General features: G+C 40.9%; 2 protein-coding genes and 4 non-coding genes across 11 annotated transcripts in view; 1 reads left to right on the top strand and 5 right to left on the bottom strand.

Annotated features, from left to right (window-relative positions):
* Positions 1–49: 49 nt before the first annotated feature.
* Positions 50–5,282, bottom strand: RPL4 (ribosomal protein L4). Its single transcript, XM_008518104.2, has 10 exons — positions 5,003–5,282; positions 3,471–3,642; positions 3,176–3,282; positions 2,684–2,822; positions 2,114–2,238; positions 1,476–1,605; positions 1,044–1,200; positions 677–760; positions 446–566; positions 50–363 (listed from the first exon to the last, which is right to left on the bottom strand). Exons 1-10 carry the CDS (start codon positions 5,003–5,005, stop codon positions 133–135), a joined length of 1,269 nt encoding a protein of 422 aa, XP_008516326.1. The 5' UTR covers positions 5,006–5,282; the 3' UTR covers positions 50–132.
* On the bottom strand, positions 1,347–1,416 carry LOC139078402 (small nucleolar RNA SNORD18). The gene has a single exon (XR_011531335.1). It is a non-coding gene; the product is annotated as a small nucleolar RNA SNORD18 (small nucleolar RNA).
* LOC139078401 (small nucleolar RNA SNORD18) lies at positions 2,338–2,409 on the bottom strand. Its single transcript, XR_011531333.1, has one exon. It is a non-coding gene; the product is annotated as a small nucleolar RNA SNORD18 (small nucleolar RNA).
* On the bottom strand, positions 2,882–2,980 carry LOC139078477 (small nucleolar RNA SNORD16). Its single transcript, XR_011531444.1, has one exon. It is a non-coding gene; the product is annotated as a small nucleolar RNA SNORD16 (small nucleolar RNA).
* LOC139078404 (small nucleolar RNA SNORD18) lies at positions 3,355–3,425 on the bottom strand. Its single transcript, XR_011531338.1, has one exon. It is a non-coding gene; the product is annotated as a small nucleolar RNA SNORD18 (small nucleolar RNA).
* The window catches only part of ZWILCH (zwilch kinetochore protein), a 39,825-nt gene continuing 18,925 nt past the window's right edge, over positions 5,281–26,180 (top strand). For 2 of the 6 annotated variants that reach the window (XM_070623044.1, XM_070623028.1), the window contains exons 1-8: positions 5,306–5,598; positions 8,097–8,148; positions 11,061–11,156; positions 14,076–14,194; positions 19,320–19,519; positions 20,104–20,171; positions 20,503–20,658; positions 22,444–22,515. In XM_070623044.1, the coding sequence (XP_070479145.1) occupies positions 5,546–5,598; positions 8,097–8,148; positions 11,061–11,156; positions 14,076–14,194; positions 19,320–19,519; positions 20,104–20,171; positions 20,503–20,658; positions 22,444–22,515 (816 nt within the window). In that variant the 5' untranslated portion in view covers positions 5,306–5,545. Of the gene's footprint in view, positions 7,401–8,096; positions 8,149–11,060; positions 11,157–14,075; positions 14,195–19,319; positions 19,520–20,100; positions 20,172–20,502; positions 20,659–22,443; positions 22,516–26,180 lie in introns of all 6 variants that reach the window. The other 4 variants (XM_008518109.2, XM_008518106.2, XM_070623053.1 and 1 more) reach the window with 4 other exon arrangements.

Here is a 26,180-nt window from a genome sequence, read left to right as displayed (position 1 = left end):
CATTTAACAAATGCTAACCAAGATTCACACGACACACCAACAAGCCATGTTTCTCTCTGTCTCTTTGATCAGGTCTTTATTCAAAAGGAGCTGTCCAAAATGATGTGACCTTTATGAAATAAACAAACAAGTTTACGCAGCAGGCTTCTTTTCTTCTGCAGCGGGTTTCTTTTCTGCAGGCTTCTTCTCAGCTGCTGGCTTCTTAGTAGCTGCAGCCTTTTTTCCCACCAAAGGCTTCTTCTGCTTCTTAACGTCAACAGCCTTCTTTGCTTTCTTCCCTACCACAGGCTTCTTGCCTGGAACCCCCTTCTCATCTGATTTGGCTTCTAGTGCTGCTGCTGCCTTATCCACCCGGAGTTTGTGCTGCAACAAATTAGGAAGAAAATCTAAGAATCAAATCTTTCTAAAAGCTTGGCATACCAGCAAAAATCAATTAATTACTTACATTCTTGGCCTGGCGAAGAATGGTGTTCCTGCGCATGGTCTTCGCATACGGGTTTAGCTTCAACATGATTCTCAGGTTTTTCAGTGGATTCTTCTTCAGGACCCTGCGATGAATCTTCTTGCTACAAAAAGGTAGACACTGTATTAACATTTTATTTATACTATCGACATTTTTGAAATAACGAGCAGTATGAGGTCGGGGCAAGAACTACTGTCAACATCACAACTTTACCGTGGTGCTCGGAGGGCTCTTTGGATCTCTGGGCTCTTCAATATTCGGCTAAGGTCTGTATTGAGCATCTTGTGCATGGGAAGGCTGAGAGGAAAAGAAAATGTTGACAACAGATGTTCACTTCCTGTTCCTCATGTAACTGACTAATGAACACGAACTCAATGGAAGATGTATTCTTAATCATTTAACCATCGACAATTTCTACTATACTATCACTTCTCAGAATATTTCACTATTTCAGCATATCGCATCTGTACATAAGGGGAAATGTTAATCCATTACTTAGAAAACATGCAAACCAATTTTGAACGTAAATACGCACAACATGAACATCTGTATTCAGTATATGAATATGAAGAACACTCACTTGTAGTTACTCTTGAGGGAAGCAGCTTTACGCCAAGTGCCATAAAGATCATCTAACTTGCGGAAAGCGCTTTCAGTCCAAATGCAAAAACGTCCCACGTGCCCACCAGGAGCAAGTTTCAAAATGTTCAGTTTGCTTACATTAAGCAGAGTAATTCCTTTTAAAGGGAAAGGAGAATTAGGCAGCCTGTATTTCAACAGAAGAAACACAAATCAGCTTTAGGCTTATGTGCTACCTAAGGTACCTGAAAACTACCTTATTCATTATGCAGTTTCAACTGTCAATTGTGTACCCATTCAGCCAAGAATCAGAAGTTCCACAAAATCATGTGTTTCAGAAACACGGACCATAGTGTGGAATCTCATCATAATAAAAGCTGAGTAAGCTTGCATTATATGGGCAATTCAAACATGTAAGCAGTAAAAGGATTACCAGGGATGTTTCTGAAGGCCTTGATGATACCATTGTCCTCATTATAGATGATGCAGGGCCCCCTACGCTGGATACGACGTCGGTTTCTCATTTTTCCCTTGCCGGCTCTCATTCGCTGAGAGGCATAGACCTAAAAGTAAAAAGTGAGAACGTTTAGTATTCTGATTAAGATATGATCCCTGCCACTAGATCTTCATAGTTAAAAAAACAAAAAAAACCCCACTCCATTTTACAGATGATGAAACTGAGGCACAAATGACTCGCCTAACATTAACCCACAGACATAAATGGCAGTCAGGATGCAAACTCAAGTAACAGGGTTCCAGAGTCCTTGCTCTCATTTCCATAAAGGTTTAGCTATACTGTCTCTCACTTATCTTCTGAAACCTAAGAAATTTGTGCGAAGGACTATCAAACTGTCAATGTGTTCATTAAACCTACTTTGGGGGAGGGAAGATCAGCCCTGAGCTAACATCTGTGCTCATCTTCCTCCACTTTATATGTGGGATGCCTACCACAGCATGGCATGCCAAGCGGTGCCATGTCTGCACCGAGGATCTGAGCCAGCGAACCCTGGGCCGCTGAAGCAGAGCGTGTGCACTTAACCGCTGCGGTATCGGGCTGGCCTCTAAACCTACCTTTTTGATATCATTCCAGGCCTTAAGTTTCTTAAGAAGCAAAACAGCCTCCTTGGTCTTCTTGTAGCTTTCAACTTTATCTTCAACCACCAAAGGAAGTTCAGGAACTTCCTCAATCCGATGACCTGACAAAGCCAATCACCACTGACCTGATTACCTCGAACCTTTTGAAAAACTCCAAACATTTTATATAACCCACAAAAGCAAAATGGCATACAATTTACCAAATCAGAATTTCCACAAATATCATGTGTTTCAGAAACACGGACCAATGAAGTGGAATCTCATCATTTTGACAGTTAAATAAAAATAGAGCAGGTGACATGAAGTTTACGTGGAAAAATTTCTAATATACTAATTCACTATTTGAACTGGTTCCCCAGTTACATATATTCACTGATAAGTCATGTGTTAAACTGAAGTAGTCAGAATTATTTAACAAAAGGAAATTTAGTCAGGCACTCTGAAATGAATGGAACTTAATACACACTATTAATATGAATAAAAAGGGTCAGGTTAGGTAAAAAAGGGATATTTTGTACCACTCCTATGACACAAATTATTACAAACCTTTAGACATGACCAACGCTGGTAAGGCTGAGGCAGCCAGGGCAGAGCAGATGGCATATCGCTTCTGTGTTGTGTTCACTCTGCGGTGCCAACGGCGCCAGGTTTTGGTTGGTGCAAACATGCGGCCCCCACGACACATCTATTCTTCCAGTTAAGACTCACATCTCTCAAATTTTAGGAATTACAAAAAGACTGCCTTGCTCAGTAAGAATTTTCGTCACCCTTCTGAACCAGCTTACTGACAGCAGGCAACTGTCGCTGAGAACAGAGTAAGACGCAAATTACGACATCATTGCAAGTAAATTTCAAATCAAGCCCCTAAGGTGTAAAAACATTTATGCCGGAAAATTTCAAATCTGTCTGGAGCAATGTCTAACGTGGACATTAGTATTCTGGACACAAATATTTCCCAGATACTAACATGAAGGAACCAGGTCCAGTCTGCTAAATTCCATGACAGCTGACCAGTCTAGGTAGTGAAATAAAGGATACGTTTCCAAAAGCACCCTGGCCAGAACGGTGAGTACCACCGCCTCGAACTCTGGGAATCCGAGCCACAGCTCTGCCAGTACCCCAAGACTCAGCACTGGTTTGATGACCTGAAATTGGAAAGAAATACAAGTTTTAGCTACCCAGCCACACCAATCTGACTATCATGCATGGTAGCAAACAGCATCAGAACATCCAGGAAAATCACGCGGTTCAGAAACACGGACCAATGGAGTGGAATTTCATCACTGCTGTTAAGCAGCTCTTAAAACAACCCAGGAAAGATCTAGACCCATACCTGCTAATTCGCTGACGGCATAAGGCTGTCTGTTGTTTTTGCGCAAGTTGGTGTGAACAAAGTTGACAATATCTGGCCGAATGGGAGCCTTGAACACAGCAGGCAAAGTGACATTTTTGCCAGAGGACTCCCCCTTTTCGGAGTACACTGATATCAGTGGACGAGCACACGCCTGGGAAAAAGGAAAAGACGATTATGTCAAATGCTCAGTTACAGGAGAGACTAGAGTGTGGTGAGGCAGACAACGCTTAACGCTGAAACACAGGCTGTTACCAACACTTTGTCAGGTCCACCAACTTCAATATTTCTTACACTTGAAGGACACTTGGAACCTCAAGTTCTGCCACATGATTTTCATTATTATTTAAGAGAATGGTTTATCGCTAACTTTCAAAGCAGTTCTTACAAAGTAAAATGATCAAAACCATACCGTAAGTTTTGAACACGCTGCGTAATGTCACCATCTAAATAAACCTTAACCCCAAAGGCCAGCAAATCTTGCCTACCACGGCTGTGCTCCCAACTTCCTCCTCGCCCCCTGCATCCCATTCTGAACATTTCCTGAAACTTCCTAGTATCAACACCGGTCGTGTCACTTTTTGCTCATCCTCCTGGAAGCAGAACTAAACCCCTGAGGATGGCCTACAGTCTGCCCCTCGCCTCCCATACTCTTCCAGATACTCCCCGCCCACGCTCAGGGCCAGCCGCTGCCTACCTCAGAGGCAGCTAAGACACTCTTAGCACGCTGGTCACCTTCTCTCAGGTTTCCCTGATCACCGTTGGGTGCAAGTCCAACCACTGCCTCCTCTCCCACTCCCGACGTCTACAGCACTGACTACCATCCAACATCACCGCGTATTTTTTCCACCTCAACCGCGCGCGGAGCCTCAGGACGCTGTATTTTGTCTCTTCTGTTCACGGAACTCCCCAGGGCACAGACCGCTCCCAGTACATTAGCCATACTATGCGCTCACTGAGACATCGAAGATTTAGGGGACACCAAATGCATTAACTTAACATAAGGAAATCAGAAAGCTTTTCTAGAGGCGATTCTTAGGCTGAACACAGACGAGAATTTGGGGGGTGGGAAGGAAATACAAGTTTCTTTAACAGAAATCTCTCTCAAAAAATGGAAATGTTCCTTACTAAACAGCACATGGAGACAAAGGCCCAAAAATGTACTCTTTCGCCCCGATTCAGCCTTAGGCCCCAAGAGTTCCCAACTCTTTAGAAGAACCCGTGCCTTCTAGGATGCAAGAAAAGCTAAAATTGCCAAGGTCCCCTGCGCCCGAGAACAATCTGGCGTCCCCGCGCGTCGCTCCCAGAGCGGCCCGTGCCGGGACGCCCACGTTGCCGCTAAGATGGCTGCCGCAGAGCCGCACTCCCCAGCTCCCGGCCACAAACAGACGCCTTTGGTCCTCATCTGCTTTCCCTCGCTTTCCCTCCCGAAGATTTTAAGCCCTGTGCCCCCAACCCATTCCTGCCGAGCCCCGACAGCAGGGGAACGTCCAGCCGAGCTGACTTCCACTCACCATGGCAGGGAGAGGAGAAGGCCACGCTCCTCTCAGCCCGGCGGCTCCCACAGGAAAAGGAAGGACGTAGCACTCCCGCTCTATATGTAACCTTCAACTCGGCCCCCACCTTGCCCCGCCTCAGAACCAATATAAAGGCACAAAATATCTCTCTGATGCTCTACAAAAATAAAAAATAGTGTTTTATTTCTTCATATGCGTCCAATTGCGGTGTCTACTGACTTTCAAAGCCAAGAATAGCTCTCAGAAACAAGGGACTCCTTTTCGCGGAATAATCCACAAGGAGGCGTGGCTAACTCTCGCGAGAGGAGGGGTTCTTTTCCTCAACCACTGTAATTTATTTTAACTCTTTCTTACGGGAATGGAAAACTATTGTGACAGGAAAAGCCGCTGTATGCTCTAAAACAAAAGTTTAACTTTGTGGACAAAAGGGGACTGCTAGGAGGTAAAAGTAGTCCCGGCGGGGGGTCATGACCCCGGACGTCACCGCTCGGCGCGCAGTTCGGTTTGGCGGGTTCGGATCTGCAGTGAGACTGGGCCGGGATGTGGTCGCGAACGAACCGAGCTGCTGAGGAGTTTTACGCTCGTCTCCTGCAGTGAGTTGTAGCCCCTGCTGTTGGCCAGGGTGCGAGGACAGCACTTCTCCCTCGGGGTGTCTCGATGGCCGCACCCAGCCTCTTGCCGCAGCCTTGGGGATTAGCGGGCGCTGCTGTTACAGACGAAGTCTGCGGTCCTGGGGTCCGGGAGCCGGGGAGAGGCCAGTTATCCGCTCTGGAGTGGGGTTGGTCCTGTCGGGGCTTGCTTGTAGTCTCGTTTAAGAGAAAACATCTGTACGTTATCGAGGTGGAAGGTGACAGGTTTTCCAAGAGGCGCTTTATTCATTCTGATAATACACACAACTTGCGATGTGTTGGAAGCCCCTCCCAGGGTATGGAAAAGTAGATGTTGGCATCCTTCACCTGTTTAAAGCCTTGCCGGTGTGAAAAGTGTTGTTATTGTCTGCTCAAGATAGTTATCATCTGAACTGAGGCTGTAAGGATGAGGTGACGGTGTGTTGGCTTCTTAAACTACCTTTATTTCACTGTGCTCTTTAGTGAAGTACTGGTACCAAAGGGGGGATTCCATCTAGTTCTGCATCGAATCTACTACTTCTCAAATTTGAGAGTGCATCAGAATTACCTGGAGGTTTGTCAAAAACATAGATGGCTGGGCCCCACCTCCAGCGTTTCTGATTTATTGGGTCTGGGCCGGGCCAAAGAATTTGCTTTTCTGACAAATTCCAGGTGAAACAGATGCTGCTGGCCTGACGCCATGCTTGGAGAACCACTGATGTAATCTAACCCCTTATTTTCTAAATGCCATGATTTTTCATTGTTTCTCTTTCTTGGTTTTCTTCCTGCTTACAAAAGTGATAATGTTGTCAATTTTTTGAATGTTATAGAAAGAGCACTAACTTTTTTTAAACTAACAATGTCTTCGATAGCTTTCAGTATAAGAGCGTATAGATCTATCCCATTGTTTTTAACTGCTGTATAATATTTCATTCTATGGCTGTTTTATGTTTATATAACCAGTCCCCTATTGAGACAACTTTATTTAGATCCTTTATATATCCCAATTATTTCGTGGATGTTAGTCTTTCTCTCCACTTGTAAGCACCAAAATTGTCTTTTACTTCTCTTGAATCTCTCACAATGCCTGTGTGTCCAGCTGCCTACTGGAAATTTACACAAGACCTCAAACTCAGTATCTGCAAAATTGAATTCATTGCCCCCCCACAGCCTGACATTCTACTCCTGAATTCCATCTCTGAGTTGAGTTCCAAATCCAAGACTTTCACTTCCTTCTCTTTTCCACCGTCCCCACCCCCATCCCATCTAGTCACCAGGGGCACCTCTTCTCCCTCCATCCCTACTGTTTTTGTTCAGGCCGTCATCACTTCTCTGAAGTACAAGTGATTCACAGCGATTTTCCTGGCCTCCAAGTTTGTGCTCTCTGCATTGCTGTCAGAGAGATCTTTCCCATTTAAAATCTTTCAGTGAGTTCCTCTTGGCTTTCAGGATAAAGTTCAAGCCCTACAGCAAAATATCTTGCCACGACAGCACCCTGCACTCACCTCTGTTGGAGCACTCATCACCCTGTATTGTAACTGTTGGTTTATTCATTGGACTCTAGTCGAGACTCTGAACCAGGGAATGTGCTTTTGTTTATATCCTGGACATCTAGTAAGAGTGCCTCCCTCTAATACACATGCTTGAGAGACGATTGCTGAATGACTGATTGAATAACATCCCTGAGTTATACATCAAAGACAAACATCTTTAAGAATAAGACACAGTCTTGTCCAAAATGGCAAAAGTGAACTGGTCGTGGGCGTAGCTCTCCTGTTTTTATTTCGGTAAGTCGTAGAGTAGATTCGATAATAAATGGTATCCTGAAACAATTCCACTGGGTTCCTTTAGGACTCGCAAGATTTTTTCTTTCAGAGTGTAGATCAGGGTGCTGTGCATTTTGGTATTTATAGTTTCTGTGTCTTGAGATCACTATTTTAAAACTTTCTTGAATGAAATGATAATTATTAAAGGATATCCAAGAGTTTTGTAACAGCTCATAAAAATAGAGGGAGGATAGATGCTTCTGTTTTAGCTGTAGAAATCGCAGGCTTGGGACCCTTAAATAACTTCCCTGTGGTTATGCACTTATTCAGTGGCAGATCAGAATCTAGTCATTTTTACTTCCCCAAAGTCATGTGGTAAATTACATTTTAATAGTAATCGGTGAATGTGTTTTAAAAGATACAGGAGTAGTGGTAGGTAACCTAATTTCCTGCTTCCTGAGCACTTGTACTCAGTTGTGGGCAGCAATTAAGTGTGGGCAGTTAATCTCTACCAAATCTTTTTTTTTCTCTTTTCTTCTTAACCTAATACTCTTTTTCTGCCTTTTTCCCCCTCTTCCCAGCTATGCCTTAGCGCTGCCATGAGTACTTTACATTTTGCTTTTCCCACTGGTGTCACACACAAAGTGATGACTAAGCCCTGAGTTTAACTGACATTATACTTTAGCTCTATTTTTCACATGTGTTTCTAAATTTCAGGGAATTTGATGAAGAAAAGAAAGGAATCTGTAAAGACCCATTTATCTATGAGGTATGAACAATTTGTTATTTAAACACAACTCAATAATCCTAAAATTGTAAGTTTTTAACGTTGAGATTATACAAGTTAATTTACATAGAGTAAATTTCACCCGTTTAAAGTACAGTTCTATGAATTTTTACAAATGCATTCAGTCATGTAATCATCCCCATAATCAAGATACAGAACATTTAAATCACCTCCAAAATATCTCCTCCTGTCCCTTTGTCATCATCCCTTTCCTCTGCTCCCAGTCCCTGGCAACCGCTGCTGTGTTTTCTGTCTTCTCTTTTGCCTTTTCCAGAATGTCGTATAAATAAAGTCATACAGTATGTCGCCTTTTGGGTCTGGTTTCTATCAATGAGTATAATGCATTTGAGATTCATCTGTGTTGTGTGTATCAGTATTTCATTCCTTTTTATTGGTGAATGGTATTCCATTGTATGGATGTACTGGTTTGGTCATCCATTGACCAGTTGATGGACACACTTGGAATGTTTCCAGTTTTTGATAGTTATGAGGAAAGCTGCAATAAACATTCATGAATTTATTAAACATCTAATATATGACAAGTGTTCCATAGGTAAACTCCGCATAGAGTTTAATCCATAAAATAATTAGCAAACTACAATAAATTATATACTAAAAGACAAATAAGCTGGGAAAAAATAGTCATAAATGATAAGGGTTAATTTCCATATATGTATAAAATATTTAGAAAATTCCTAAAAATCAATAAGAAAAAAGACAACCATAGTAGAAGAATAGGCAAAGGGCACAAATAAGTAATCACGGAAAGAAAAACACAAATATAGTTCTCTCTCACTATCTGAATTCTTACTAACCAAACTCAGGAATCAAGTATATCCTGGTCAATGTAGTAATCCCTCCTTATCTGAATTCTTGCTGTTTGATACCTGTATTCGTTTCCTAGGGCTGCTGTAACAAAGTGTCACAATTTCGTTTGCTTAAAACATCAGAAATTTATTCTCTCACAGTTCTGGAGACTAGGAGTCTGAAATCAAGGTGTCAGCAGGGCCATGCTCCTATTGAAAGCTCTGGGAAGGGATCCTTCCTTCCCTCCTCCTTGCTTCTGGTGGTTTCCAACAATCCTTGGTGTTTCTTGGCTTGTAGACACGTCACTCCAATATCTGCCTTTGTTAACGCATGCTGTTCTTGCTGTGTGTCTATGTCTTTAAATCTTTCACCCCTTATAAGTACACCAGTCATTGGATTTAGGGCCCCCGTAATACAAGTTAGTCCTCATCTTAACTTGATTACATTTGCGAAGACCCTCTTTCCAAATATGGTCACATTCAGAACAACCAGGAGTTAGGACTTCAACATGTCTTTTGGGAGGACGTAATTCAACCCACAACAGCACTTGAAACCCAGGAACCTAGTAGGTTAGAATAACACAGCATCCTTTACTCTCTGAACTTGATATCTAAATGCTTTAATAGCCAAACTAAGAAATTAAACAGATTCAAATAATGAGAGATATTTGTCAGTAATCATATTAAAGACTGTTATCTTCATTAGTGATCAAATAAATGAAAATTAAAACAATAGGATAGTATTTTTTTGCTATGAAATGATGAAAATAATGAAACTACTCTGTGTTAATGTAAGTGATAGGATTGCAAACATGTGGGTGTGACATATTTGAAAGGCAATTTGACAACATCAGTGTGATTTTAGATATTCCTCTTAAGCAAGTAATTCAAGGATGTCCGTTAGCAATTGTTTATTATAGCAAATAACTCCATACGTCAAACAATATGGAATTAGTTATATGATGGGAGAGCCATGGTACTAGACAGCAAAAGAACATTTAATGGCATGGAAAGAAGTTCATGATATTAAAACTATTAGAATATCCTATTTTTATTAAGCAAAATCCTATCTATGTATCTAATAGATACATTTCTATTTAAATAGATTTATTTATACATATGGGAAAAAATCTGGCAAACTATGTACCAACCAGGCTAATAACAGTAGTGATTAACTTGGCTAGTAGAATTATAGGTGAGTTTAAAAAAATGTCTTAGTGACTGCCCCTGTGGCCTGGTAGTTAAGTGCAGTGTGCTCTGTTTTGGTGGCTCAGATTTGGTTCCCAGTGCGGACCTACATCACTCGTCAGCAGCCATGCTGTGGCAGCATCCCACATACAAAATAGAGGAAGATTGGCACAGATGTCAGCTCAGGGCCAGTCTTCCTCAGCCAAAAAAAAAATCTTTTAGCCATCTATTTTCTAACTTTTCTACAATAAATGTCTATTGCAATTGGAATGAAAAAATATACAGTTGCTATAAATTAATAAATTAAAGTTCTAAATTCCATAGTACAATCAGAAGAAAGGATAATATTTAGTAAAGTGCAAATTTGGTGCATAACAGTAAATACATTATGATTAGAAGAAGAGGATGTCGGTGTGATCGTAATCGAAAGAAGGCTTTACAAGGCAGGGTGCACTTTAGGTGGGTCTTGAAGCATGTGTAGATAAAGATATAAGAGCTAGATTTTCTAAACATGAAAAACAACATGGGCAAAGAATAAATGAAATCTTATTTTTAAAATATTGTTTTGTTCAAACTTCACATGATTTCACTCATATGAGGAAGATAAACTAACACACGGGCAAAGAGAACAGAGTAGTGGTTACCAGAGGGAAGGGGGTTGGGGGGTGGGCATGAGTGGTAAAGGGGCGCATATATATGGTGACTGACAATGTACAACTGAAATTTCACGATGTTATAAACTATTATGACCTCAGTAAAATTAAATATACATATATGCTGTTTTGTTCAAATTCTCTTTTCCAGTTACTTGCACAGAACTGGGCTTTGTGTGTTTGAATATTTGTACAAATATATATGTGTGTATATATATAACATAGCTTGGCATTATGTTTTTAATAGACTGATATCCAAGTGCAGTTGATCAGCAAAGGCCAACCAAACCCTTTGAAAAATATTCTAAATGAAAATGATGTCATATTCATTATGGAAAAAGTGGTAAGTGCTTGGGCTTTGTGGTTGTTGAATTCTTAATAGCCAAATTTGGTTTCTTGGGAATAATCTCAGATGTACACTTTCTTTTTATCAGCATGTTAGTGAAGGTGGATTCTCATTTTTTAGGAATAGACACACTGCTGTCCAATAGAAACAGAATGTGAACCACATATATAATTTAAAATTTTCTAGTAGCCTCATTAAAAAAAAAAGTGAAATTAATTATCATACAGTAAAATTGATTTTTTTTCTTTTGTTGTCCAGCTCTGTGAATTTTAACACATATAGAATCTGGTAATCACCACCACAATCAGGTCACAAAACAATTCCATCACCCCAAAAACCTCCTTTGCTCTATCCCTTTAAAATCATACCCTTCCCCAACCCCTACCCTCTGGCAACCACTGATCTCTCCTCCCTCACTGTAGTGTTGTCTTTTTAAGAATGTTATGAATGGAATCATACAGTGTGGACTGCATCTGGCTTCTTTCATTCAGTGTAATGCCTTTGCCATTCATCCAAGTTGTGTGTGTATCAGTGGTTCATTTCTTTTCATTGCTGTGTAGTATCCATGGTATAGCTATACCACAGTTTAAGTACCCATTCACCCTTGACATTTGGGTTGTTTTCAGTCTTCAGTGATCATGAATAGAGCTATTATAATCATTTTTTTAGAGATATTTGTGTGGGCATAAATTTTCTTTTCTTTACAGTAAATACCCAGGAGTGGGATTTGCTGGGTCTGAAATTGAGTTTAATAATTCTTTGTATTTAATCTAATATTATCATTTCAATACCTAATTAATATAAAAATCATTATTGAGATATTTTAAATTCTTTTTTCCATACCACATCTTCAAAATCTAGTGTGTATTTCACACTTCGTCTCACTTTGGTCTAGCCACATTTCAAATACTCTATAGCCACGTGTGGCTAGTGGCTGTTATATTGAATAGCACAACCTGAGTAACTGTGACTCATGAAGATCTACTTTAATTTTTGTTTGTTAAATGTAAGAAGAGGGAACTTAGTTTTCACATCACTTTATAATTACAACCTTAAGCCTTTGTGGGTTTTTGTTGTTGTCTGTTTTGTGTGTGAGGAAGGTTCACCCTGAGCTAACATCCATTGCCAATCATCCTCTTTTTTCGCTTGAGGAAGGTTAGCCCTGAGCTGACATCTGTGCCAGTCTTCCTCTGCTTTGTATGTGGGAGGCCTCCACAGCATGGCTGATGAGTGGAGTAGATCCGCACCTGGGATGAGAACCCGTGAACCCCAGGCCACCATAGCTAAGCTCGGAACTTTAACCACTTAGCCACGGGGCTGGCCCCCACTGTGTCTTTTAATTGTGGTAACTGTTTTGGCAGAGCAATTATAATGATTTTCATTGAGTGCTGATAATGCTCTCACATTACACGGTTGATTTGGGGCTGGAACCCATTCCTCTGGTCACATTGTTTCCTGAAGTAGATAGAAATAGGCTGTAATAGGGGAAAGTGGGCGTTCCTTTAGAAAGAACAGCTCTGTCTGCTCAGACTCTCATGCTGTCTGGGTGGGCACTGAGATGAGTGAGCAGGGCGCTCTTCAGTGTAAATACATGCACGAAAACTCCTTTCTGAGGAGAGAGCTACTTTTTTGTCTTTTATGTTAATGAAAGGGTGTTAATACTGCTTGTCTATGGTGGACAGATGCTTGGAAAATAGTTATAGGTGAATTATGTGGTTGAATTTAGACTTTTGATATGGGGAGAAGGAGAAAGGTACATAGAGCAACAGCTGAAAAAACTAAGATGGTCAGATGAAGGTGAGTTTCCTAGGAAAAGGTAAAGATGAGCAGAGGGATTCGTGGGCATCTGGGTGAGGATACTAGTGCGAATGCAGCTTGCAGTTGGGAGGAGTCACCTGGAAGTCACTGAGGCCCTGGCATTTGGGGATGGGAAACGCTTAAAATGGCCTTTATTCCTGCAAAGATCAGTAGAGCTTAAAGCATGAGTTTTAGACATAGATATTGAAAAGTAGTACATAGAAAAAATGACGTTTCTTGGGTACCTCTGGTTCTGGGAACTATTTGGAAAGCCAGGCCTGGAAGGGAATGAAATCTGGGAACTAGCAAAAGAAATTCAAAGTTAAGGAAACATCTCGATCTGATACCTATTCCGTGGGCAGAATATTTACTGCCACAAGAGCTTAAAGGATAAGAACTTGAGTTTTGAAGGTAGAATACCTAGGTTCAAATGTTGGCTCTGCCACTCAGCAGCTCTGTTATTCTAGGCAATTTATTTAGCCATTTGCTACCTCAGTTTTCCCATCTATAGAGCAGGGTTAATAATGGCATCCATATCAGGGTTTTTATGAAGAACAAAGGAAAACTTAGAACAGAAGCTAGTACATAGTGATGCTCAGGAAATGTTAACTCTTACAATTGTTGTTATTATTGTTATTGCCAGTAATGGCAAGGCTGAGCTATTTAACTACGTAAACAAATAGACATCAGAAACACGTAGATATCAGTACCCTGTAACACCAGTGAGAACGGATAGCTCTCAGAGGATTAGACTTAAGGACTAAGAGCTGTTTGGGGAGTGAAAAATCTGACAAAATTGGAGACTCTGCCATGGGTTTCCCTCGGTATTTTGTCTTCAGCTCATCATTTTGTACATGATGGAGCACTTCCTTTTCTAATGGCATCAGATGCTTCCTTTATCAGTATCAACTTAGATCAATATCTTTATAGGACAGTGGAAATGCTTCTAATGGCAAAATCTCTTGGTACCAAACTGGTGTGTAGCTATGATTCTTGCTGTAACCCAATTATTTGTGCTTGAGGGTTTAGAAATTGTTGCAGGATGTTGCAGCATAGTGAAGAGTTGACTTGTCTTAAGTGTTCTTTTACCTGGTTAAATAAGAAGAAACATTTTTAAAGCCTTTAGAAAAGGAAGAAGCAAGTCTTGTGGAAGAGCTACAACCTGAAGAAACTGCTATTTCTGATTTCTCTACTGGTGACAATGTTGGACCCCTCGCTTTACCAGTTGGGAGAGCAAGGTAAGTATTTTCTTCATGTCGGGATAGGAGTAGAGGTGGAGGGTAGGATTTAAATGGAAGCATCCTTATAAACATTGGGGGAAGAAATGTATCTGGCCCAGATCCCTCCCCGACTCCTTCCTTCTCTCCCTTGATATGTATACCCAACTCTCCAGGGAGCACCCTCCTGGAATATCCCATAGGAATCCCAGACATGGCCTAGAAGACTGCATCATCTTCCCTTTCTCCACGCCCTTGTGCCCTTTATTGTTGTTGCTTCTTAATTGTTTTCCTTGTGTCTAGTCTGGTTCCCCCCCAATCTTTGTTTCTCGCTGCTGTCAGAGTGATCTTTATAAAAAGAGAGCCTGATTGTGTTGCTTCTCTGCTTAAAAATCCTTCAGCGTTTCTCATTGCCTTGTGATCAGTGAGGTAAAATGCAAATTCCTTACGAACCTTCATTGTGTGGTCCGGTGGTCTTCCACGGGGAGTGCCATACCCAGCGGGCATTTGGAAATATGTGGGGGTACTTTCTGGTTGTCACAGTGACTGAGGGAAGCTATTGGCCAGGGCTGTGGATGGTAAACATCCTACGATGCATAAGGCTCTCCTGCACGAGGAATTATCCCACCCAGACGCCAGTCGTGCCCCTGTTGGAAACTCTGCTGTGTCTCTCTGTCCTGCCAGCATCACTTCCTGCCTCCACCACCTCCCCCCGCCCCCGTGTGGCCATATGCAGTTCCCCCTGCCCGCTTCCCTCACCTCCAAAACCAAAAAGTCTTTGCCATCAAGTTCTGGAGAATATAGTCATGTAAATAATAACATTAGAGAATAATGAGTATAACAACAGTGTTCACAAAGTGACTTTCCTTCTTGGTGGTTTTTGTTTCTTTTGCTTTGTTGAAGCTTTTAAAATTTTTATGTAGTTAGTTCTTTCCTAGCTTCTTCGTTTTAAGTCATATTTGGCCTTTTTCTTTTCTCCCTCACACCTTAAACATTGTTTGTTTGTGTGCTTTTCTCCAGTCAGCATCTGTGTGGGGTTTATCCACGTGCTTATTGTTTCTTTGCTCTCCAGTTCTTCTTGCTTTTCAGACCTGCCTTCTGGGATCATTGTATTTCCTTTTTGAAGTACAATCCCTTAGAAATTCCTTGCCTGAACATCTGTTGGTAATAAATTCAGTTTTCATCTCTTTGAAAAAAATTTTTAGGCCACATTTTTGGGTACCTTTTTTTTTTTCTTCTGTTACTTTTTGTTTATTTGAGTTCATAATAGTTTACATCATTGTGTAATTTCAGTTGTACATTATTTCTTGTCTGTCACCACATAAGTACTCCCCTTCACCCCCTGTGCCCACCCCCAACCCCCTTCCCCTGGTAATCACTGAACTGTTTTCTTTGTCCATGTGCTTGTTTATTTTCCACATATGAGTGAAATCATCTGGTGTTTGTCTTCCTCAGTCTGGCTTATTTTTCTTAGCCTAATTCCCTCCAGATCCATCCATGTTGTTGTAAATAGGATGCTTTTGTCTTTTTTATGGCTGAGTAGTATTCCATTGCGTATATATATACACACCACATCATCTTTATCCAATCATCAGTCGATGGGCACTTCAGTTGTTTCCATGTCTTGGCTATTGTGAATAGTGCTGCAATGAACATAGGGGTAAATATGTTACTTTGGCTTATTGATTTCAAGTTGTTTTGGTAGATACACAGTAGTGGGATAGCTGGGTCGTATGGTAGTTCTATTTTTAGTTTTTTGAGGAATCTGCATACCGTTTTCCATAGTGGCTGCACCAGTTTTCATTCCCACCAGCAGTGTATGAGGGTTCCCTTCTCTCCACACCCTCTCCAACATTTGTTATTTTTAGTCTTAGTGATTAACCATTTTAACTGGCATAAGGTGGTATGCTAGTGTAGTTTCAATTTGCATTTCCCTGGTGATTAGTGATGTTGAACATCTTTTCATGTGTTTATTGGCCATGTCTATATCTTCTTTGGAAAATTGTCTGTTCATATCGTCTACCCATTTTTTGATTGGGCTGTTTGTTTTTTTGTTGTTCAGTTGTGTGAGTTCCTTATATATTGTGGAGATTAATGCCTTATCGGATATATGATTTGCAAATATTTTCTCCCAATTGATGGGTTATCTCTTTGTTTTGATCCTAGTTTCTTTTGCTTTGCAGAAGCTCTTTAGTCTGATGAACTCCCTCTTGTTTATTTTTTCTTTTGTTTCTGTTGTCTGAGAAGACATGGTATTTGAAAAGATCCTTTTAAGTTTGATGTCAGAGGGTGTACTACCTATATTATCTTCCAGGAATTTTATAGTTTCAGGACTTATCTTCAAGTCTTTGATCCATTTTTAGTTTATTTTTGTGTATGGTGTGAGATAATGGTCTACTTTCATTCTTTTGCATGTGGCTGTCCAGTTTCCCCAGTGCTACTGAAGAGACTGTCTTTTCTCTGTTGTATGTTCTCGGCACCTTTGTGGAAGATTAGTTGTCCGTAGATTTGTGGTTTTATTTCTAGGCTTTCAGTTCTGTTCCGTTGATCTGTGTGTCTGTTTTTGTACCAGTACATGTTGTTTTGATCACCAAGGCTTTGTAGTACATTTTGAAGTCAGGGATTGTGATGCCTTTGGGTAACTTTTAATTTTGATACCCTTTCAAATTTACAGAAAAGTTAAAAGAATAGTATAGGAACTTCTCTATACCCTTGACCCAGATTCACCCATTACGTATTTACGTTTTGCTGCATTTGCTTTGTCCTTCTCTCTCTTATTCTTCCTCTTCTACTCCTCCTCCACGCCCCCATCTATATAAATACACATATCACACACATTTAAAAAAAATTTTATTGCGGTCTTAATAGTTTATAGTATTGTGAAATTTCAGTTGTACATTATTATTTGTCAGTCACCATATAAATGTGCCCCTTTACCCCATATGCCCACCCCCCAACCCCCTTCCCCTCTGGTAACAACTGATTTGTTGTCTTTGTCCATGTGTTATTTATCTTCCACATATGAATGAAATCATACAGTATTTGTCTTTCTCTGTCTGGCTTATTTCGCTTAACATAATACCCTCAAGGTCCATCCATGTTGTTGCGAGTGGGACAATTTTGTCTTTTTTTATGGCTAAGTAGCATTCCATTGTGTGTGTTATATATATATATATATACGCACCACATTTTCTTTATCCGTTCAGTCGACGGGCACTTGGGTTGCTTCCACATCTTGGCTATTGTGAAAATGCTGCAATGAACGTAGGGGTGCATAAGTCTCTTTTGAATTGTTGATGTCAAGTTCTTTGGATAAATACCTAGTAGTGGGATGGCTGGGTCGTATGGTATTTCTATTTGTAATTTTTTGAGAAATGTCCATACTGTTTTCTGTAGTGGCTGTACCAGTTTGCACTCCCACCAGCAGTATATGAGGGTTCCCTTTTATCCATATCCTCTCCAACATTTGTTTTTTTTCGTCTTGGTAATTATATGCCATAAAATTATGCCATTCTAATGGGTGTAAGGTGATATCTAAGTGTAGTTTTGATTTGCATTTCCTTGATGATTAGTGACGTTGAACATCTTTTCATGTGCCTGTTGGCCATCTGTATATCTTCTTTGGAAAAATGTCTGTTCAGATCCTCTGCCCATTTTACGATCAGGTTCTTTGGTTTTTCTTGTTGAGTTCACACACTTTTTAAATGAAATATTGACAGTATGTTGGAGATGTTGTGTTCCTTTACCCCTAAATACTTCGCTATGTATTTCCTAAGAAAAAGTACATTCTCTTACATAACCACAGAACAATGATCAAAATCTGGAAATTTAACATTGCTACAATACTATTACCTAATTCACTGTCTATATTCAAATTTCCTTAAGCATTCCAGGGATTAATGACCTCAAGCATCTTTTCGTGGGTGTATTGGCTCCTACTTTCTTCCCTCCTCCACCCCCAGCCAGTTTTATTGAGATATAATTGACATATCGTACTTATTTCTTTTGCTTCATCTCACAGCCTACTTCCACTTCCACTGAACATCTTCCCCACCGTATTGAACTCCCTACTTGTAGCAGCTATAATCCTGTCACACTTGGTCACTTTCTGGTGTGTGTATCTTGATCTGCCTGTTGTACCCTTCTCCGACTTCTTAACTAGGTGAAATATTTATGTGTTTTGCCACTTAATTTCCAGATTTTTGTTTCTGGGATACTGTGATATTGTGATTTATAATAAGAAACATGTATTTGGTCTTCATCCACTGTTCTTGGCACAGAGTTCCTAAAACTCTTGGAATTTCCTAGGTGATGAGAATGATGAAGGTGTCTTTTGTTAATGAGATGACTTTTGGAAAGCCCCTAAGTAACCTAAAGATGGGGGCTGGTTGCCAGGGGAACCAACTGTGTGATTTGGAGGGTTAGAACTTTTTGTCCTACCGCCATCTCTGGAAAGGGAGAGGGGCTGGAGATTGAGTTCAGTCACCAAAGGCCAGTTCTTTAATCAATCATGGTTATGTAATGAGGCCTCCACAAAAATGCAAAAGGCAAGGGTTTGGAGAGGTTCCGGGTTGGGGAGCATGTGGAGATGCAGGGAGAGTGGCATGCCAGGACAGGGCGTGGAACCTCCGTGCCCTTTTGCCATACCTTGCCCTGTGCAGCCCTTCCACCTGCCTGTTCCTGAGTTATATCCTTTTATAATAAGCCGGTAATCTAGTAAGTACAGTGTTTCTCTGAGTTCTGTGAGCTGCTCTAGCAAATTAATTGAACCCAAGGAAGGGGGTTGTTGGAACCTCTAATCTTTGGCTGGTTGATCAAAAGCAAGGAGGCAGCCTGGACTTGCAGTGTCATCTGAAGTTGGATGGGAAGAGAGGCAGCCTTGAAGGACTGAGCCGTTAGCCCATGGGAGCTGACGCTGTCTCCGGGTAGATAGTGTCAGGATTGAGTTGAAATGTAGGACACCCAACTGGTGTTGGAGAATTGTTTGGTGTGAGGGAAACCCCCACACATTGGACTTGTGTGCAGAATCTTGGTGATCAGAAGAGTCAGAATCGTAGGTACCCTTCATGATATCTTTGGAAAAGAAACCTGTTGACTGATTGACAATCTGTACTTATAATTTATTCTTCCTACTCTTGTTTTCAAGGCAGTTAATTGGACTGTACACTATGGCTCACAATCCTAATATGACCCATTTGAAGATTAATCGGCCGGTTACTGCCCTCCCTCCCCTCTGGGTAAGGTGTGACGGTTCAGATCCTGAAGGTACCTGTTGGCTGGGAGCTGAGCTTATCACAACAAATAACAGCATTACAGGAGTTGTCTTATATATGGCCACTTGTAAAGGTGAGTGCTTCTCTTCTTACTTTTATGGGGATGTGGATGTGTGTGTATTTATTTATTTGTATAGTTGTTGTTTTGTGGTTTTTACTGAAAATTGATACTGTTAAAAGGGAAGTGCCCACGATGGAGCTTGTTAGCCACCATGAATCTGCTGGAGTGTGTAACCGCGTCGTATAGGAGATAGAGCATGTAACCTGTCGTATAGGAGATAGTCCGGGAACGCGGGAAACAGATCTCCACGCGTCTGCATAGGAGTTTATACCTGTTTTGTTTGGGTTTCATTTGATTTATATGTGTGGATTTTTGGAAATTTTCATTGGAGAATAAAAAATTGAATGTAATGACGACATAATTCCGGTCTCGTAGTAGGCATTTAATTATACTTTTGCTAGTAGTATTGACATTTGTTCCACTTTCATTCTGTTATAAAGATTTCATTCATTTGTGATTTAAAATTTTATTTTAACAGTTATTAGGGTTAAGTTGTGGTACCCTCAGAATTTGAGGGATTATAATTTTCTAGCTCTAGCAATGTAATTTTGAATTAAACGTTTACATTTTTTTCTTTGTTTCATCTCCTATAGCAGATAAAAATTATTCTGTAAATCTTGAAGACTTAAAAAATTCACACAAGAAAAGACATCACTTGTCCACTGTAAGTACTTCTCTTCTACTCATATTATTTTCTTCAAGCTGTTATCAACCTGCCTTCCTGGTTTAAAGGTTTTTTCACTCCTAATGTGACTAGATATTTTTCTGTAGTATCAACATGTTTGTATTTATTTTCATATAAGCTAGTGACTGAAAATATCTGCCTTCTTGCCTTTTAGCTAATCTTTGGGATTAAAGATAATTGTCTTATTTTTCTATTTGAGATGAAAGTGTGGCTCTTTTTCTTCTTGGGGGAGAAGGATCGAAGTCGTTTTGGTAACGGGCCTTTGACGTGTGAGAGCATATCTAACTGCTCTGCTGGGTGTACCCTTTAGGTAACAGCCAGGGGCTTTGCCCAGTATGAGCTCTTTAAGTCCACTGCCTTGGACGATACAGTCACCGCGTCACAGACTGTGATCACTTTGGATATTTCCTGGAGTCCCGTGGATGAGATTCTTCAAATCCCCCCACTCTCTTCAACCGCAACTCTGGTAGGAGCAGAGCCTGCTTCCTGTTGAGTTAATGAGGCCCCTAAATGTGGGTTTAATTTTCACACAATTGTTGCTAGTGCTGCGTGCTTCTGGCCCCAGGCAGACAACTCTGAAAAGCTCGGCTGGCCCCTAAAGTCTCACCAGGGCAGCCAGTGGCGGTGTTGCCAGGCTATCTGATCCATCAGTTGCCCATAGTGTTGCAATTATGTGCCTTAAGAATTTTGCAGTGATTAATAAAGTCTCTCAAATGGGGACTCAAATGGAGTCATCAAAGTGACTTATCTCAGCTATTCTTAAAAGAGTGCAGAGGGCCGGCCCAGCGGTGCAGCAGTTAAGTGTGCACATTCCGCTTCGGCAGCCTGGGGTTCGCTGGTTCAGATCCCGGGTGTGGACATGGCGCCACTTGGCAAGTCATGCTGTGGCAGGCATCCCACTAATAAAGTAAAGGAAGACAGGCACGGATCTTAGCTCAGGGCCGGTCTTCCTCAGCAAAAAGAGGAGGATTGGTGGCAGATGTTAGCTCAGGGCTAATCTTCCTCAAGAAAAAAAAAAAGAGTGCAGCTATTGGCAACACATCAAGAATCATTATATTAGTAAGCCTTTTCACCCTATATTTACATTTCTAGAAATCTGTCTTAAATTAGAATGGCTAAGGAAAATACATGTACAAAGATATTCAATGCAGTGATACAGCTGTGTTTCCAAAATATTAAAAACAAAACCTGAATGTTCAATAGGGAAATGATTAAAATAGATTTCCCTGATGAGATATACATTCTTTAAAAATCATAATTTAAAGTCTCTTTAAAAATAATAGGAAATGCTTATTATTAAGCAAACAAAAGGAAAAACTACAAAATTGTATATATCATAGGATCTCTACTATGTTTTTAAAAAATATATACACAGAAGCCTGGATAGTCTTAATAGTGGTTCCCTCAGAGTGGCTGGATTATGGATAATTATATTCTTTTTTTTTTTTAAAGGTTGGCACCTGAGCTAACAACTATTGCCAATCTTCTTTTTTTTTTCTTTCTGCTTTTTCTCCCCAAATCCCCGCAGTACATAGTTGTATATTTTAGTTGTGGGTCCTTCTAGTCATATGACATGTGGGATGCCACCTCAGTGTGGCCTGACGAGTGGTGCCATGTCCTTCCCCAGGATCCAGACCAGCGAAACCCTGGGCCGCTGAAGTGGAGCGTGCCATGAGGCCAGCCCCCAGATAATTATATTCTTAATGTTTTTCTTTTTCTGCAATATGAATTTATATACAATGACATTTACCCCTTTTTTTGTCTTTTCTTTCATCACCCCCCTTTTTTTAAGATCTTAGATATTAAAACCTTGACCTCTGACTAAGACACACATTGTTGCTTTAGTTAGAAGGCGTCTAATGAATGTATTTATTAGAGGGGTTTTATTTTTGGGGTGTGGTAATGCTAAATTTCTCGTTGAGCCTTAGATGTATCTATTTATATTTCTCCCACTTGTCCTCTTGGAAATTCAGTCAAACAGAGCATGTGAGGAGAGCATTGTTGCATGTAGGTACAGTGTGGTGTAGAGAGAGGATGTGATGGCCTGAACTGAGGTTACTCTGTGGGGATGGGCAGTATTTATGGTATCTGGGTACGATGTGCTAAATCAAGTATGGCCCCTCTTTTTCAATTCATTCGTGCTTTATGAAATATATTTTTTAGTGAGTGGGTACTTTGAAATGCAACTAACTGTGACCTTATGCCCAGAGGATGTGATTACCAGTGAAAACTGACTTTGGGAACTTTTTAGAATATTAAGGTGGAATCAGGAGAACCCAGAGGTCCTTTGAGTCACCTTCACAGAGAACTGAAATTTCTCCTTGTGAGTATCCTTCTGGAATTTGTGACTTGCATTCAATCTCATGTTTTCATAAAAATGTTTGCTCATATTATTGTTATTTAGTGTTGCATTCTTCAAAATTTGTTCTGAATGTTGTGTATTCATTAGATACTTATGGCAATTTGGGCAGTTTAATTTTACTACGTGGTAGTTGTCCTTTCAGTTACAGGGAGCGTGAGTTAGATAGTTAAAATTACAGCTCTTCTGTCTTTTCTATTGGAGTATTTGGGTTTTGTTCATATGACAGGGTGGGTCAGCTTCCAGTTTATTCCAAATGCGTATATAGGCTTCTTGTTAGTAACTGGGATTTTGATTGATGCTAAAGATTATTGAGCATGTGTTTCAAGAATTTTATGTTTCGGTAATTTTAGCTGCACTCTACAAATTGAATCTCAGGGATGCCTTGTTTTAATGCAGTAGAAATTCCAAATGTCTTAGCCTGGCGTACAAAGCCAGCTATATCCAGTCATTGCCCTACTTATTTCTTTTTTCTTTTCTTTTTTAACAGCTTTACTGAGATATAAATTATATCCCATAAAATTCAGTCATTTAGGTGTACAGTTCACTGGTTTTTAGTATACTTACAGAGTTGTACAACCATGACCATATTTAATTTTGGAGCATTTTCATCACCCCATAAAGAAGCCACTACCCATTAGCTGTCACCTCGGACCCCTCCAGCCCCTGGCAACCACTAATCTACTTTCTCTAGATTACTTTGTTCCTTTTTATTGCCAAATAGCATTCCATTGTCTAGATACACCACATTTTGTTTATCCATTCGTCAGCTGATGGACATTCCAGTTGTTTCGACGTTGGGCTATTAGGAATAATGCTGCCGTGAACAGTCGTGTACAAGTTTTTGTGTGACATATGTTTTCACATCTCTTGGCTGGAGTTGCTGGGTCATATGGTAACCCTATGTTTCACCTTTTGAGGCACTGCCAAATTGTAACTGTTTTCCAAAGCGGCTGTACCACTTTACGTTCCTACCAGACGTGTATGAGGGGTCCAGGTGTTCTATATCTAAGCCAGTGTTTGATATTGTCTCTCTTTTTAAACTATAGCCATCCTGGTGGGGATGAAGTGGTATCTCATTCTAGTTTTGATTTGCATTTCCCTGATGGCTAATGATATCGAGCATCTTTTCATGTTCTTATTGGCTCCTACTTATTTCTTTAGCTTAATCTTACACCCTACTTCCACTCACACTGAACCCCCAGCCCTCACCGTCTTGAGTTCCTGCTTATAGTAGCTCCGATCCTGTCACACTTTGTCACTTTCTGATGTGTGTGTCTTGATCTGCCTAGTGTACCCTTCTCCCACCCCTTTGCCGGGTGAGCTCTTGGTGACGTCTTCGCCTAGGATGCTTGCACTGATCCCTGAGGACGGCTTATGCTGCCTGTGCCTTGTGCTCCTGTAGAACTCTGCACACACCTCTTGTCAGAGTGTTTATCAAACACAGTCATTTGTTTACTTCTCTGTCTCCCCTACGAGACTTGAGTGCCGGGTGCCCCGTGGTGCCTTCAGCATCTAGCACAGTACCAAGCATTTTAATTCTTTTCCCTGCTGTTATTATTTCCCTGTTTGTACAAAACTTGGTGCTTTTTCTCCCTTTCTCACCTTTCTTCTTTCTTGAAAGCTCCTCTTTCAGGACCCTTCCTGTGGGCTTCTATCATACAACCCTCGTGTCTCTGCCCCTCTCTCTCCACCCTGGCAGAGAGCCTGGCCATTCAGTGATTTGACTAAGGCCTTTATGAGGGAACTCCAGACTCCCATCTTTCAACTGATCCCAGTTCCTACTTTTCCCCCTTCCACCTAATTATTTCCCACTTTCATAGAGTGCTATGACCCCAAACTCGGTATGTCCAAAATGAAACTTGAAATCTTCTCCAGGTTAGATCCCCTTAGAAAATCCCCCATTGCTGTCTGTGGTTCCACCATTCCTCCAATTTCCTGGGCTAGAAACTTTATATTTTACTTTAGTAAGAATTATATCTATCATCACCACTAATTGCCACAGCTAGAAGCTGCCACTCTGTGTGCCAAGCACATGGTTCTGGATTGTTCCCTTATTTTCCTGAGGTGTTGGCAACTGGTAAGTGGAAGGGCTGGTTCAAAACTCATTCAAATCCATGTCTGTCTGTCTGACTTGGAAGTCCATGCTTTGTTATAATCTCCCTTATAAACCACAGAATCTTAGATCTGCACATGGCCATACTCTCTCCAGATTCAATCCTTTGTATTTTTATAAATGAGTAGGCATTTTTATTTTATTCTACGTATTCTCTCTCTTGAATAAACTGTTCTTTTGTTCCTCTTAGCTTTCTCTCGCTGTTCCCGTCTTGGTTAAAGCCCTGATCACCTCCCTCCTGGACCACTCTAATGATCCTTCATTGTTTCTCAACAGGGACGCTATCAGCATTTTGGGCAGGACCATTCTTTGTGATTGGGACCATTGAACACATTGCAAGATGTTTAGCATCCTTGGCCCCCACTAAACTAAATGCTCAAAGTGCTCCTGTACCCGCAGTCATTGTGACACCCAAAATTATCTGCACATTTTTCCAAAGACCCCCTGGGGCTGGAGGATGATATCACTTCTGTTGAGAAACATTCTTCTTTTTTTTTTCCGTAGAATCCATCCTGGGTATTTTTGACAGAGGAATTCTTTATTTATTTACTTATTGTATTGTATTTTTTTTTTTTTGAGGAAGATTAGCCCTGAGCTAACTACTGCCAATCTTCCTCTTTTTGCTGAGGAAGACTGACCCTGAGCTAACATCCATGCCTATCTTCCTTTACTTTATACGTGGGATGCCTACCACAGCTTGGCTTTTTGCCAAGTGGTGCCATGTCCGTACCCGGGATCTGAACCGGCGAACCCTGGGCCACCGAGAAGCAGAACATGTGAACTTAACCTCTGCGCCACTGGGCCAGCCCTGACAGAGGAATTCTTAACTACTTGATCATGTCATTTTCCTGCCAAAAAATCAACAGTGGCTGTTGCCTTCCATATGAACTAAAAAGTCTTTTCAGGTTTTAAGATCGCTATTCCTGTCTAGCCCCTATTCGTTCTAACCTTATTTCCCACCGTTCCCTGGGTGTTTTCTCTGCCCTGGTTGGAAGCATCCCACCCTCCTCGTCTTATTCCGTGCTCCTTCCCTGCTGTTGCTGATGGTCCCCACATTTGAGCTGAGCTCCTCTTTCACATTGTTCCTCTGGCTATTCTAGCCTATTTTGGACCCTTTTCCTTCCTTTGGTTTAGATATTGTATGTACAGGCATACACGTTTATATTGTTTTTATATAAACTTCCATTCAGTTTCACGTTTGCTGTTTTCTGATTATTGCATCTGAATTATCGGTCCTTCTTAACCAAAATTACAAGCTTCTTCAGGCAGGCTCATCGGTCTTGAATCCTCTGTAGCATCTGTGCATATGGTATCATAGTTCAGAACACTGTCTTTGACATCAGACTGTTGGATGTATGTCCTGGCACTGTCAGTTACTAATCAAGTGACCTTGAGCAAGTTGCTTAACCTCTCTTAGCCTCAATGAAATGGGGATGATGATAATATCTGCCTCATAGGGGTTTTGTGATGGTTAAATACCATACTAGTTATAAAACCCTCAACGGTTCCTGGC

Source organism: Equus przewalskii, chromosome 1, assembly GCF_037783145.1.
Source record: "Equus przewalskii isolate Varuska chromosome 1, EquPr2, whole genome shotgun sequence".
In the NCBI taxonomy this organism is placed as follows: Eukaryota; Metazoa; Chordata; class Mammalia; order Perissodactyla; family Equidae; genus Equus; species Equus przewalskii.
This window is presented reverse-complemented; position numbering and strand designations above follow the sequence as displayed.